Source organism: Emys orbicularis, chromosome 14, assembly GCF_028017835.1.
Source record: "Emys orbicularis isolate rEmyOrb1 chromosome 14, rEmyOrb1.hap1, whole genome shotgun sequence".
NCBI classification, from domain to species: domain Eukaryota; kingdom Metazoa; phylum Chordata; order Testudines; family Emydidae; genus Emys; species Emys orbicularis.
The window spans coordinates 36,919,797-36,934,982 of NC_088696.1; the positions used below are offsets into that span (position 1 = coordinate 36,919,797).

Genomic DNA, 15,186 nt, shown 5'->3' on the forward strand with positions numbered 1-15,186 from the left:
AAGGAGGTGGCGCCGGGAGCCCAGCCCCGCCCCGCACGTGCTCGTTCTCCCCGAGACCCTGCTCCCCAGCGCCGAACGGGGCGGGCTGGGTGGCTGCTGTAGCTGCAGCTCCACGGCGGGGTCCCGCACCGCTGCGTCTCGACGGCGGCAACGAGCCCAGCCTCCCAGCTCCGCTCGCTGCAGGCGCGCGCGCCCCCTCCCCGGCCGGGCCGGGCGTCGCGCGCTGCGCAGCCCCAGCCTCGCGCTCTCATTGGCTCTGCTGCCGCATCGCCTCCGGGGTGGCGCGTGGCGGAAGGGAGTGTTGCCTAGGCGACGCAAGGGCGGGGCGTGTGTAACGGACTCTATGGGGAGGCCTCCCCAGCTCGAGCGAGCGCGGCGGCCCCCGGCAGCCAGGTACGGGGGGGAGGGCCCCGGGGCACCGCATGTCCCGAGGGGCGGGGCCCCCATGGGGGAGGGACTGATACCTCTGGCCAGGGCCGCGTGAACCTTTTGTGTGCCCTCGGGGGGGCAATGGAGCAGGGGGGTCGGTCCCGAGAGCAAGGGGGCGGCCAGGGGCAATGGGGCAGGGCAGGGGCGCCCAGCCCAGCGCGAGGGCACTAGTTACAAACCGGCAGTGCCAGACGCACCATGGTCCGCCCGGCCCTGTGCTGCCAGCGTGCCCCTTCCCCTCAGGGGTGGGCCTGTGGCACAACACACAGCCCCTCACCTCACCCAACACCCCCCAAATCCCTATGGCCAGATCCCCCCCAGACCCACTGTGCCCAGGGCCCCCCGGACCCACCTACAAATGCACAGCGCCCTGCACAACACCCCCGCTGCCCACAGCCCCCTCACAGCCCAGCACCCCCCACAGAACCCCCACTGCCTAGTGCCCCAACACACACAGATCTTCCCTGCCCCCTCACAGCCCAGCACCCCCCACAGAACCCCCACTCCCTAGTGCCCCAACACACAGATCCCGGGGGCTGGGAATCGCTCTGGCCCCTCGGGAGTGGAGCGATCAGCCAGGCCAGGGCCTGCCCCAGCCGGGCTCCCTCAGAACCCACTTGCCTGGAGGGGCCCAGCCAAGCTCCCCACACTGTCTCCCCCAAACCTGCCCCAGTGCCAGGTGGCTCAGCTCCAGGGAGACAGACAGGCCCCCACAGGTGGTGGGAAGCAGAGACTGCCCGGAGCCAGAGGTGCACTGGGGTCCGTCCAGGAGGAAGAGAGAAGCTGGAGGGTGAGGCCAGGAGGTGGAGCGGAGCCCTCGGCCGACCAGCGGGCAGGCCGAGAGGAGCAAGTGGTGGGCGGTGGGGAGGGAGCCAGCGGGATCTCAGGGCACAGTACAAGCAGAGTAGGATGGGGCCTGGTCCTGCCCCTCCCCCCGGATTGACAGCAGTGGGAGTGTCTCTAACGGGGGGGGGGAGGGGAGGACCATGGGCCCTGCCTGGCCCCCGGGGGAGCTCCCCGTTCCCCTGCCTGTCTGGTTCGTGCAGCGCTGAGGAGACTGTGCTTCAGCCTGTCCTGGGTGCACAGAGCCGAGCCCTCAGCGAGCCTGGGCTCGTCCCCCCGGCCCGCACAGCTCTGAGAGACCCCAGCACAGCGAGCCCAGGCTCGGCCCCTGCCCTGCACAACTCCAGGACCCCCAGCACAGCGAACCTGGAAGGGCTGGGTCCCCCTCTGCTTGCCATGCCGGCAAGGGTCAGTAATTGGTTTGAAAAGACCTCGTCCATTCAGCACCCAGGTGATGGCCCAGGGTAGGGCTCGCTGTGTGCTCTGGGATACACTAGGCCTGGGGTGTCTGCCCAGACCTCAGTGCACTGGATTTATTGAACCGAATACGTGATACATGAGAACATTGACATTTCCCGACTGGATCATACTGAAGATCCATCTAGTTCCCATATCCTGGCTCTGACAGTGGCCAGTGGTATATGCTTTGGTGCCAGGTATCAACTGAAACCATTTTCGTGGGTTAAGCAAATTTCTGTAGGCCTGTTCTCCTATAGTCAGTGAAGGTAACTAAAGGATTCAGAGTATTAGAGGAGAAGCAGAGAACTCAGTAGTCATGGAAGAATATGCCTAAATGAGATCACAAAATCCTACAAGATGCAGGTCTTGTATTTAATGAATGTCTTATGGCTAACTAGGCAATGTTCGTAGATAACTTTGAAGATTTAAGCTGTATGTGTGCTAAAAGTAATATATTGTTTAAAAAATAAACACATTGCTGATATAGAAAACATTTTAATTCTTATCTAAAAATTTGTTTGGTGCAACAGGTGATGCAGAAATGATGGAGACTTTAGAAGAAGAAAACTTCGGTGTGTCCATGTAAGTATAATCCAGATTCCATATCAGCATTTTTATTTGTTAAAAATAGCTCCACTGTAGCCTCTTTTTGGACAAAGAATAACAGCCCAACTTTAGAGGAATGGTTCAAAAAAACATGGGAGGTTGTGATTATGGAAAAATTAACACGCCAATTATATACCTGGCAAAATAGACAGAGGACAAATACTTATATATTTGGTTACCTTTTATTCAAAATTCAAAGTGTGTTCACCTGCAAAAAAAACCCAGCCGCATACTTGTTCCGTTTTTTTAATATTAAAATGTGATAGACAAGCCTGGTGAGCGAAACTTGTGTACATAAAGATTTCATTCAGTTTAATAAAATCACTAGAAACGACAGAGGGGTTGTAAGGATTCTCACTTTGTAATCTTGTACCACCTTGTTAAATAGAAAGATCTGGTGACTAAATTCCTGTATAATCTTTTTTAAACAAAAGCTAACTGTTGTGTAATGATTGTTTTGTTTCTGATATTTACATGGTAAGGATTTGTAAACTTGTAAACTCTTCCTAAATAAATAAATAAAAATAGAAAAGGTTAAAAACCAAGAATGATGTTAGATGATATAGATGAGAAGACAGAGACTCATATAAGAACTTCAGAACAATGTGATGCACCAGAGAGGTAATAATAACAAGTGAGAGTTTAGGCAATATTGAACTCAAAATTGCATGAACCTTCCCTTGATATCCAGAAGGATGATAACCCCTCCTTGATCATGCTGTTCTCTCAGACATTCCTCTCACTGAAGGACCAAAATAAGCATTGTGACCCAGATCCATAAAGGCATTTAGGTACCTAACTCACCATTGATTTCAGTGGAAGTTAGAAGCCTAATAACTTTGAGGATCTGACCCTTTAGTTATAGGGATGTCTGTATCTTCAAAATTTCTCTCCCCTGCCACCATATAATTTCTCACTTTCTCTATTACCCTGTTTACGGTTGTTGGAAGTTGTATTTGAATGTGTTCCTTGCAGAGCGTGATGCATGTAGAGATGTATTCTTACACAGCACTATGGGCTCTGGTATTATTAATTGATGAGTGCTGTGGTTGGAATGAGTAGAAAATAGAGATTTTTTTTCTAGTCAAAATATTATTAGAATTCCCCTACTCACTGCCACACCAAATCTAAAACTAATGTTTAAACTATGTTAGAACAAGCTATACAAAAATGACAGAGATATTTCTTCTTTCATCGGTGTAGCCCATCACTCTCGTTAAAGAAAAGGCTGGGAGTTAGGTATGAATGTCTCCTGCTTTTGTGCATAAGTGAGAAACAATTACCCCATTGTCTTGAACCATAAATGTGATGCTAATGCTTTAGCTACGGTGTTTATAAGCTACTCTTGTTGTGGCACTCTGCCCTCTGGTGTTGTATCATGTACTCTGCCATTCATTTGTGTTATCTTTGTCTGAGCTGCAAAGGCATAATGGATGGTCTAATGGTGATAACAGCAATATCATTTTAAAGGATTTTTTGTAAATAGACAGTCTAAAGCAATATCCTTCATCCCATGAGAGAAAGAGGAGAGAGAGAGAGGAATTTGTATATTAATTAAGTGGGGCCTTCATTGAATGGCTGAAGATAAATATGTTCAAGAAAAATGTGCAACAAGGCTTGCATTCCCAATATGGGAGAAAAGCCTGTTGTGCACTTAATACATTAGAGAATTTATTTAAGTAAAGTTCATCCCTAAAATGCCATGGTCAGGGAGAGTTTGGTATCTATGAACAAATTGCACAATATAACATTGCCAGAGGGACCCAGACTTTTGAAGTGCTGCTAATGTGCTTCTCCATTTAAAGGAGTCCATTTGAAAGCGAGCATATGTTTTTGTTATAAAATGACAGCAGCAACATGTTTTTAGATTAAGGGATTACGAAATTTAGTTCTAAACCCCCAGTGTGGTGTACTGCATTAGAGAAATGTTTAACAATTCCTATAAATTACATCATTTACCTTTGCTACACTATGAAAAATATACGCAGTCTGGTAATATATGACTGAGTGCTCCAAAGGGTCCTCTGCGGATGGGTCTTGAACAGTTCCAGGAGAGTTACAACCACCTTTGTGAGGTGGGTACTGAAACTTCGTTGTGACACAGGGTCACGGTATGGAAAAGATGGAGAACCATTGCTCTGAACAAACCTTTTAAACATCTTCTGCACCAAGAGATTAATTACACTAACAAAAATACCCAGTAAAACAATTCTTTCCAATAAGTAACTACCCCCTTTAGTATACAGTGGAGACCTAGTGAGATTAACGTCTGTTACAGGAATAAACTTTTTATTATTAAGTAAAGTTTTCTGTGCAATGAGCTTTTTTATAATGTGAAGTTGGGAGATAATTCCCTTCTCTGATCTGCAGGCTGGGTTATTGTGCTAATTTGTCTTTAGGCTTTCATTAAAAAATTAATCTTTCCTTTCTTTGTTTTCAGCTCCTCTCCTTCAGATGCAGAATTTGATGCGGTTGTTGGGTATTTAGAAGATATTATAATGGGTAAGCTCCTGCATTTAGATATGCCTAAAAATGAGCAGTAAAAATATTGAGAGGCAAAATAAGGATTGAACTTCACTGACAGAGGTGTGTGGAGGAGACTAGAAACCCTCTCTTCATTGATAAAGTTGTGGTAAATAAAAATCCTGATAAATTCTCACGTGAAAACCAAGGCTTTCCATCCTCTCTGTCTGTCCCTCAGTGTCATATGACATCCCAGTTATCTTCTGGGTAAATGAATTGATTTTGCTTTTTGTGTTGTAAGTAACTTACACACATACAACCTCAGGTGTTAGGATCTATTGGTGCAAAGAATGCCACGAGCAGTCAGCCATTTTGCCCTGTGGGTTTGGGAGGATAAAAGATTCTAGATCCTCAAATCAGAAATTTGAAGTAAGAGGTTAAGGTTGAATAAAGAGGATTTACAAGATGCCAAGAGAAAGAGAGAGCTCATTGTGTTAACCAGTCATCAACCTCTTCAAGTTAACATCTTCCTCCTTATTCACACACCTTTCTAAGAAATCATAAAGTTTTTTATTTTCTTCACTCTCAGCTGCTCTCCTTGTGATAGGTGTAGCTGAATCTGGAGAAATGGTAACAAATTCACCAGTTTTGAGTGGGTTAATTTGTAAAAGAGATTAGAGAGTTGTGCAGATTTATTTTAACACCATGTGTAAGTTTGTAATATATATTTGCACCTGTTATGATATATTAAGTGCCACTCCCTGCCCTTTTGTCTTCCTCCAGTTTCACTCATTGATAACTGAAAAATTGGCCTCTAAGGGTTGTAGCTTTCTGCACTCATTTTCAGAGACGATATTCTTCCTGAATTGAAGAAAAATCCATTGTCTTTTTTTTAAAACTAATGGAGGGAAGAAAAATATACTTTGTCTTTTAAAAAAAAAAAAAAAAGTTTTTGTTCACTAATAACTCACATACGTGAACAAAAAACCTGATTGTTTGAAAACTAACAGCCTCTTTATTAAAAGTAAATTTTAAAGAACTACCTTAATATTGAGAACATGTGAAAATCTTTACTAGAAAAGTGGATTGTTCAAGTAGGTGCCCTAGCAGTTTTGCTGCCTTTTGCAAATTCTGTCTCTTTCCATCATTAAATGTACCACACTCGCAACATAGATCAACATGCTGCTATCCTGGTCATCCCAGCTGACTTGGCTGAAGCAGAATTTGAATCTGCAGCATTCTTTGCTGCACCAACACCTACTCTGCTAGCAGCCTCCATATAGTCTCATAGATTGGTCAGAAATTAAAGCTGGCCCAGCTAACAACAGCTGTGCTGTTATTGTGACTAAGTGCATATGTGCGGGGTTCCATGCTACAGCAGTAGGAGCTATTAGAACAGAACATTAGTGAATGTGGTTACTGTCTTGCAATGTGTGGATAAATTGAATGTAACTATATGCAATTTACTTATTGTGGCTCAGATGACGATTTCCAGTTAATACAAAGAAGCTTTATGGATAAACACTACCGGGAATTTGAAGATACAGAAGAAAACAAGCTCATCTACACTTCTATTTTTAATGAATATGTAAGATTTTTTTTTTTTTTTTGGGTGGTTTTCCTCAGAGTACTTAGCTTTTCTTTTAAAGTCATTGTTGGGTTCTTTTTTCCCCTCTGTTGTTAAAATACAAGTTCAATCAGAATCAAGTAAATCTAAATTATTAGCTATGGTGTCTTTGAAGTATAGCAGTAGCTTGCAAGCAACAAAAAATATTCTGGAGTTCCAAATTACTTTTTTCTGTTTTGCCAAGGAATCTTCTACAAGTGTTTGAGAACTGCTTAAGCCTTTTGAATGGAAGGTTGGTTTAGGCAGCCACTGTGTGGGGTATAGTTGTATTTAGATTAGTACACTAGGAACATAGGAATTGTCCTACTGGATTCAACATCTAGGCCTGTCTCGTGTCTCTGGCAGTGCCCAGCCATAGATGCTTCAGAGGAAAGTGCAAGAAGCCCACCAGTAAGCAGATTTGAGAATATCTGTCCCCCATGAAGGTCTCATCCTAACCTCTAATAGTGACTCTGAAGCATGAGACTTATTATCCCCCTCATTTAGGATCTGGTTGTAGTTAGACTGATACACAGGGTCGTCTTTACCCATACGCAAACTACTTAGTTGTGTGCTGCTCCAGCGGCCAGCCCGATCGCACGGCCGGCTGAGGCCAGGAAAGCTGACCCTGCACCACCCCCACCCGCCTCTTCCCCAAAGTTTCCGGCCCTGCTCCGCCCCAGCCCCATCCCCACTCCACCCCTTCCCCTGAGCTACATCCTGGGGGACTGCAGCAGGGGTCGGGAGCACCCTGCACTCACCAGGCGGCGGGAAGTGGAGTGACCCGGCCCCAGCCCGCTCCGCCACGCTGCTGGTGAGTGCTGGGGGGCGGTTCCCTCCTGCCCCCAAAGTCCCACGGCAGTGGAGCGGGTTGGGGCCGGGTCGCTCCACTTCCCGCCGCCCTGTGAGTGCAGGGTTAGGCCTGCCCTGCAATCACCGGGCAGCAGGAAGTGGCACGACCCGGCCCCAACCTGCTCTGCTCCGCTGGGTTGTGCTGGGGGGCAGTTTCCCCCCTGCCCCCCAAGCCTGCTCCTGCCCCCCACAGACCTTGGGTGCAGACCTCTTCTCCCCTCCCCCCCCACAGAGGCCTGGGGCCAGCCTCTGCCCCTCTTCCCCCTCCCCCCCCCGGGGGGGTTCATAGGGCACCACAGCGTCTAGGGACGGCCCTGCTGATACATTAGCTAGCAATTAAGGGGGAAATTATTTGATACGTTCTGTGTTCTTCTCTAGTGAATTGGTAGAAGTTCCATTGCATAGAGGCCAGTAAAGGAAGTGGGACAAAACACTATACAAAATTAATAGACTTGTGTAGTATTTTTTTCTGCTACTATATGGTATAATCCGAACCAATCATCATTAAAGGGATGCTATCAAGTTGAAAATCACACTTCTGTCTGTAATTTTTTTACCTACTATTGTAAATAACAGACAAGATTACTATAACTGAGCTTAAAGGAAAATAATGCTTCTGGGTTTTTTCTGTTTGCTTAATATATTTGACAGCACAATGTAAAATCAGTTTCTCGATTTCCTCTGTATAGTTAGTTTCCTCACTGTATGGGTTTTGTACAAACAGGAGAAAGAAAACATGTATAAAAGGGTCAGAAAAAGTGATTGTAAGACCACAAAAATTGTTTGGAGGAGCTCAGTTGTCAGTTCCTTAAAATTAATTAAAATTAGTTTCAAGTAGAGGGTGTTTACTGCTACAACCTGTGCTTGCAAACATGCTTAAGGATGGCTCTTTGGTGGTATTGCAAAGCACTGGCCTATCATTGAAAGTGCAGAAAGTTCCATCCAATGGGATTTGTGATGCATTTTGCCTAATGAAGACAAGCCTATGGAGAATAAGATGTAGGAATGTGAGAACACCACACTCCTTTATAAAGTCAGTATGTGGAATTTATGATTATGTCCTCTCTTTTAGATCTGCTTAGTAGAGAAATACATAGAAGAAAAACTACTTGACAGGATTCCTGGTTTTAATATGGCTGCTTTCACCGTGTCATTACAGTAAGGCTTTGGTTTGGGGTATTTTTCTTGTGCTTTTCTCTGTATTAACCATTTTGTACCTGGGACCAAACTAGGATTTGATATTTTTTTTCCCTTTGTGGAAGGGATTCTTGTTTAAAAAAAGGAAATGTGAGTTTGTCTATACAACTCTGGTAATTCACCTCCATCCTCACGTCCACAATCCCCTGCTATTCTAGGCCTCTGACTTGAAATGTTGTGCCAGAATGTATGGAAGGTTTGTGGTAGGCAGAAATGGAGACCAGAATGAGACCATTAAACATGCTTTCTCTTATTCCCCAATTCAGGACTCGAAGCCTGGGGTGAAAAGGCCACTTGCATTAAGCCCAGTAGGTTTTCTGTACTTAGGCTTTCAGAAACCGCCTAAATAAATGGCTTTACCCCAATCCCTATTTTATAAAAGAATGTAAAGAGTAATTCAGTTTTGGTGAAAAGTCTCTGTTTGACATTGTTGGAGGGTTACTCTCAATTTAAAGTAATTTCTGCTGTTCAGATTTAGCATAATTAATTATGTGGAGAATGAAGTTGTTAAAGGAACATATTTTCTTCTGCTGAATAAGAAAATCAGTGCTATTAGAAATGGACTCTCGTAAAAAAGAATAAAACTGCTTCAGATATTTGAATAAAGCGTCAAGAAATTTGCATGAAAGTACAGTAGTATGGTTAGACTATCCATCGGTGTAAGGTACAGGGCTTTTCAATAATATTAGGAAAATCTGAATTGCTTAGAATAAGTCCTGTGAAAGTGGATGTGTACTGACAATCTACTTAAAGTTCAATTAAAGTGAATAACTCCTTTGTTGCTAGTGATGTCTGAAATAATTAAAAGCAAAAGGACTAAAACTCTTTAAGATTTTTCACTTGGTTTTCTTTTAGCATTTCTCTTATTTCAGGCAATGAAAATGTGGACTAGCCAAGTTTTACTCCTCTTAAGTTACCGATCTTTCACTTTCTGGTTTCTGTCAACTGGTGCAATACTCAGATCTCTAGATTTAGGTATCATGGGGATAGACATAACTATATAAAAACCTTAGGTAGATAGAACGTTGCGATTGCAGATGTTTGGATTGCAGACACTACAGGGGATTGTTTATTTGTTTAATAAAGCTGTTTTACGTTAGAATTTTAAATACCTTCCTATTGGTCTTGTTTAAATCTTGATTTTTGCACAACCTAAATTATGTACTAAATTTGACCTCTGAGTGCCTTTAAAATCTGATGTCATGTCTTACAATTATATTAAACCTATAAATCTCCCACTTTACAGACAGCACAAAGACGAGATGGCAGGTGATATATTTGACATGCTTCTCACATTTACTGATTTTCTGGCATTCAAAGAAATGTTCTTGGATTACAGAGCTGTAAGTATTTTGGATTGTTCTGTTTTAATTAGCACAGTGGTAGCTGCTTTTGTATGGCTCCTGCATTATAGCATTGAAGGCAGTGTTGGGTGACAGCATTCATTCAAGAGATATAGGATCAAAAGGCAAATAGCCTTCATGGTGTAGCTGTTTAATAGGCTTGAAAAGCAGATCTGATAACTCTTGTAGAAAACCTGCACAAAGCGACTACCTGGTGAAATTCCTCAGTGATGCACATTTCTGCATCGTTGAATCCAGAATCTTTCCAGTACCCTTTCATTGGTTGAGGTTTTTTAAAGTCCCATCCATTGCTTCTTGCAGTGGTTGTACTGCAGTTTCCCTTTCTCTCCGGGCTGGCTGGGTCTGGGGGTTTTCTTACCCTTTTCTACATTCCTACCCACCTTCCCATCCCCAAATTGGTAACTAGGAGGAAGAAGGAATCCAGACAGGGTTTCTTTCCTAGGCCAGTCCAGCAGAGAGCACACTGATTTTTAGCTGTGCCTAAGTCTACCCACAGCTGGGAAAACATCAGCCAAGGTACTTACACAGCAGCAGCCCCCACATTCCCTTGTTAGTTTCTGGATTCATCCACAAATAAGAGTGGGAGAAAGAGGAGGCTCAGCTGTAGATTTTACACATCCCAGAAGCCAATTATGTGCACTTGTGGAGTTATGCTGCAAGGTGCGGTACTGTATTTGGTTTAGTAAGCAGAATGCTAATAATACCAATTATAATGTGCCTACTTAATCTGTTAAAATTGAAAACCCGCTTGTTTCGAAACCTTACTGAGCTGAGTATTGTTTCCCCCCCCTTTTTAGGAAAAAGAAGGTCGAGGTCTGGATTTAAGCAGCGGGTTAGTGGTGACATCTTTAAGCAAGTCCTCAATATCTTCTTCTCAGAACAGTTTACGACGCTAGTTCACAGCTGCCGCTGAGTGCTGCTTCTTTCATTTGGACATTCCAAACACTATGGGCAGTGGAGGATTACAGTGGTAATGGAAGCTGATTGCCTCACTACATCTCACTAGGCCTGATCCTCTAAACTGCTCTTGTGAATTACTGTTCGCATTGAGTGATCATAAAAGAAAATAACTCCAGCCCTTCCAGAATAACTGATTTCAATACACTGATAAGATATACGCACCAACCAATTTGGACTCTGGACTAAGGAGTTCACTAAATGGGACTGTATATGTGTTTCCTATTGGTTAAAATTACAACCCAGATATGTCACTCTCCAGAAATGTAAACTCAAAGAAAAAAAACCACAAGACTGTAATAACATGGATGATCATTTAACCTTTTCTGGGTAGGATGGTTACAGCTCCACCACCTCTGACTTCCCACGCTCATAATACCTTTCATTTTTTGAAAAATATCTTTTCAGTATGATTGGAAGTGCTGCAGCTTGTCTATGGGGAAGAATATGTTGTGACACATGCAGAATATATTTTGCACATATTTTAGCTTGAGAATTTCTCTCTCAGTTCTGTGGTAATTGTTGGGGGGACAGGAGAGGATCCACCAATGGGCAGATACCCAGTCTCACTCTGATGAACTTGCAGAGCTCTAATGTTCAGCTTTGCATGTAGGCGCCAACTAAACTAGAGAACTAACCAGGTCAAATATGTCTGTAAAACATAAGCTTTGCCTACATTAGGAACTTTCTTACCTTGTTTTTCCACAGCGATGGAGCATGGGTGCTACCGGGGTAGAAGGTATTGTGTAGATCAAGCACAGGCATTTTTACCACCACATCATCTAACTCCTTAGGTGATATGCTGATTAAAGTGCTTCTGCCCAGTGTACACTAGAGCTATTACCATTGCTAGCAGCTGCACTGATACTGAAAAACACATTAGAAATTTGCTAGTTGAGATGTACTCAACAACTGTCTGCAATAGACTTCTTTATGAAACCTCCCACTGCTGCAACACTCTGGGCGCTGCTACACCAGCCAGTAGTGACAAGGGGAGTGTTAATGTAGACAGAGCTGAGGTCCTGGTGTTCTTAGCACCATGTAATCTATCTTCTGTGAGCAGCAGGAAAAATCCCATTGTTGGCACCAGTGCAGCCAAACCACTAGGAGACTTCTAACAAGAGCCTAGTGTAGACAGACCAAAGCCACGGCAAATCAATGTTGTTATAACATGCTAGTGTTTTGGCTGTGCAGATGGAAAACTTGTTCATCTGTTTACATGTGAAATCCTGGCTGTATTAAAGTGAATGGGAGCTTTGCCATTAATTACAAAAGGGCTGGGATTTCACCCTGAAGTTAAAATGCAGTTTTCTAACATGGTTACAAAAAAATTCCTATCCACACAGGCAAGCATAAACCATGTTTATATTATAATATGGTCTGGCCACAAACCTTTTCAAACTCCTCTACTTTTGTAGAGTAGACACTGACTTTCAGTATTATGGAACAACTGTAGTTTCTTAGCCTGCCTATCCCTAAAAATAAAGTAGCAAAGAACTTCATTGAGCTTAAATTTCCAGTGTAGTGTTATAACTCTGCAGTTCAGCTGTTGGAGGTGTCCTAGTATTTCTGTTAGAAGCCTCCCACACATTCACTTTTTAAAAACCTTCCCCTTCAGGGTTTTGTAACTCTTCCAATAAACTATTTACTGATCTCAGATTTGATTTGGAAAATCTACATCCTGAAGCAATCTTAAAATCACAAGAGGAATCCTTTGTTGTTTTCACAAGCCAGTAGTTTTTACTTAGAAATCTCTATGAATGTGCTGTAGAGAAGGAACTGCATTATCCCAAATGCTTTGTTTGAATGCTTTTTGATTAAAAGTAATTCTCTTGGCTTTCTACTTTATTGAACATCAAACAAGCTAAACTTAATTCTCTTTGCAATGAAAGGCTAAACTGAATCACTTTTTAATACTGTGCTAGTGTAACGTGGACATTTGTTAAAGATATTAGTTACAGTATAATAGTTTGAAAGATAAATTCCTAATCCTGCAGACAGAGCCCTGTGGTGAAGCTCAATATAATGAAGTCAGTGGGACTGCGTGTAGGCTTGTCTGCCCACACAGATCCAATTGCAGGATCAGAGTCTAAAGATGTGAGGGCAGAGCATCATCTGGTGTAAAATGTCATAGCTCCATTGATAACAATGACAGTTTACACCAGCCTATGCTCTGCCCCCAGAAGATGTCTGCGTTTCCCATTTTGCTACAAGGCTTTGCCTACCATCTCTGCCATAAAGATCAGTATTTCCCAGGGGTACGTAATCCGCCGCTCAAGACCACACAGATACTTTGGGATGAGGAGATGAGAGAGATTCTTTTAGGTTAAATGTCTGGTCCAGGCTGAATGCAGTTCCTCCAGCTGTTCTAAGAATCTATTGGAGGAACTGCTGGGAAAGCTTGTACAGTCTCTAAGAAAATACTCATGGTTTAAAGACAGTGCTTGTAGAAAATTTGAATTGGGCTATTCTTTTCATTTCAGTGTATGGGCTAGAATTCTTTTGTCAGTATCATCTTTTTACACGTGTATTATATTGAAATTGTTTTTGTACTGGCAATAGATTGTCAGATTTTAAAAGAAAATCCTACTGAAATTTTTTTTAACAATTCATTGTTCAGTGTTGAATTGAAATAATTGATTAAAGTTACAAATGTGAATGCTCTTGTAGTTGAACTGGGGATGAGGGGAAAAGTATGTATTCCTTTATTGTTACCACTGCTCAGATTATTCCTCATTTGCAATGATGGAAATGAGCATCTCAAAACAATTCTCTTCCAAAAATAGTGATTTTATAGCTTGGTAACTTGTAATGTCAGAGCCTATAAGGTACAGCTTAGGGTGGTTCTTATCTGGATGTGGAATTTTATAAAGTGTTCACTGAATGCCAGAGTAGCTAAATTCACTGTCTGTAACACAACTTTCCCTCCTCCTTTCTGGTATATCTACTGTGAACTTTACACTCTAATCTCACCAATCCATTTTTCAGCTAGCCTTTGTAATTAGTGTATTGTGTAAAAGGGCAATAGAAAACTAACTAGTGTTTATAACTGCAGGTTGCTGGTTTGGTTGTATGCAGAGAACTATGGTTGTAGTTAGGAGAGCTAATTAGTCTATACATATTACATGTGTGCAAGGTATACATCTGTTGATTTAAACAGTCTTCACGTGGTACTCGTCACATATAAATGCTGAGCTAAACCTATGTTAAAGTTTAGCATGTTTGTGATCCAAACCTTTTTTTTAATAGTTCAGCTGTTAAATTCCCAATCCTGTTGTCATGTATTTCAATGGGAAAACCCCACAGACTTCAGTGCGGGCACCACTGGGACCTAATACTTTTTATTTTTACTCCCCGTTGCCATGAGTACAATTTCTGCCCAGTGTGTTTGCCCGTTTCTGCCCTGCATGTTTCCTACACTCTAGTATCTTCATTATTGTCCATCTCTACAACATTCATGTAACTAGAGTCTCTGATTTTATCTCTCATGCAGAGTTTTTTTAAATACAATTGAATTAAATTTCTACATACAAATGCAATATCTCTGTGTAAGTCTGATTTACTTTTCAGAGTTTAGTATTTCTTTCCTCAAACAAATGTGTAGCGTTATTTGTCTCCAAAGAGATTTTATCTTAACTTTTTTTGAGGGGTTTTTTTTGGTATTTTTATCCTAAAACTTGGAATCCGTTTAGAGCTGGAGTCAACTGCATATAGAAGAATGACAGAGCTTGGCCTAAACAGGTAGGAAAAGAATGTTTAGCTATTTTCCCTGTAAGTGAAAAAGTTGCCCAAACTATATTTAAGCCTTTAAAAAACCCTGAGCAAGCAAAGTATATCAAAGGAAAGCCAGGATGATGTCTGTATCTGATTGGGTACCAATGCCATTTTCAGGATTTCCTTCTCTCCCACTTCCACAAATCCCTTAAAGTTCATAAATTGGACTTGACTGGCCACATCCCCTGCTGGTGGGAATTGGCATAGCTCCATTTAAGTCAATGGAACTACTGCAGTTTCCCCAACTGGCGCTCTGGTCTTATGTCTTCATTGCTAGATCACCCACAATGTTATCTTTTTTGGAGATCACCTGCAGCTTGGGGGGGGGGGCTTAATGATTTGACTCTTCTCCCCAGTTCCGTGGGACCCGGATTTCACCCAAAATATTGAAGTCAGTGGCAAAACTCCCACTGACTTCCATGGGGCCAGGATTTCACCTTCTCTGTCCAAGGTAGAAAGCATGACAAACCTGTGACTTAACTCTAAATTTAAATATTAAAGCAGCATTGGGCAAACCCAATAGATTTGATAGCTATACACTTGGGACCAGATTCTGCGGGTGTGGGGTGGTCTTGGTGGCCTGCGATATACAGGAGGTCAACAAGATGTTCTAGTGGGCCCCTCTGGCCTTAAACT

At 42.9% G+C, this 15,186-nt stretch overlaps 1 protein-coding gene across 1 annotated transcript; it reads left to right on the forward strand.

The window, feature by feature from the left end:
* The first annotated feature begins 325 nt into the window (after positions 1–325).
* On the forward strand, positions 326–11,136 carry ARL2BP (ADP ribosylation factor like GTPase 2 binding protein). Its single transcript, XM_065416690.1, has 7 exons — positions 326–393; positions 2,262–2,313; positions 4,778–4,839; positions 6,282–6,388; positions 8,331–8,416; positions 9,702–9,798; positions 10,617–11,136. Exons 2-7 carry the CDS (start codon positions 2,273–2,275, stop codon positions 10,713–10,715), a joined length of 492 nt encoding a protein of 163 aa, XP_065272762.1. The 5' UTR covers positions 326–393; positions 2,262–2,272; the 3' UTR covers positions 10,716–11,136.
* Positions 11,137–15,186: the final 4,050 nt, after the last annotated feature.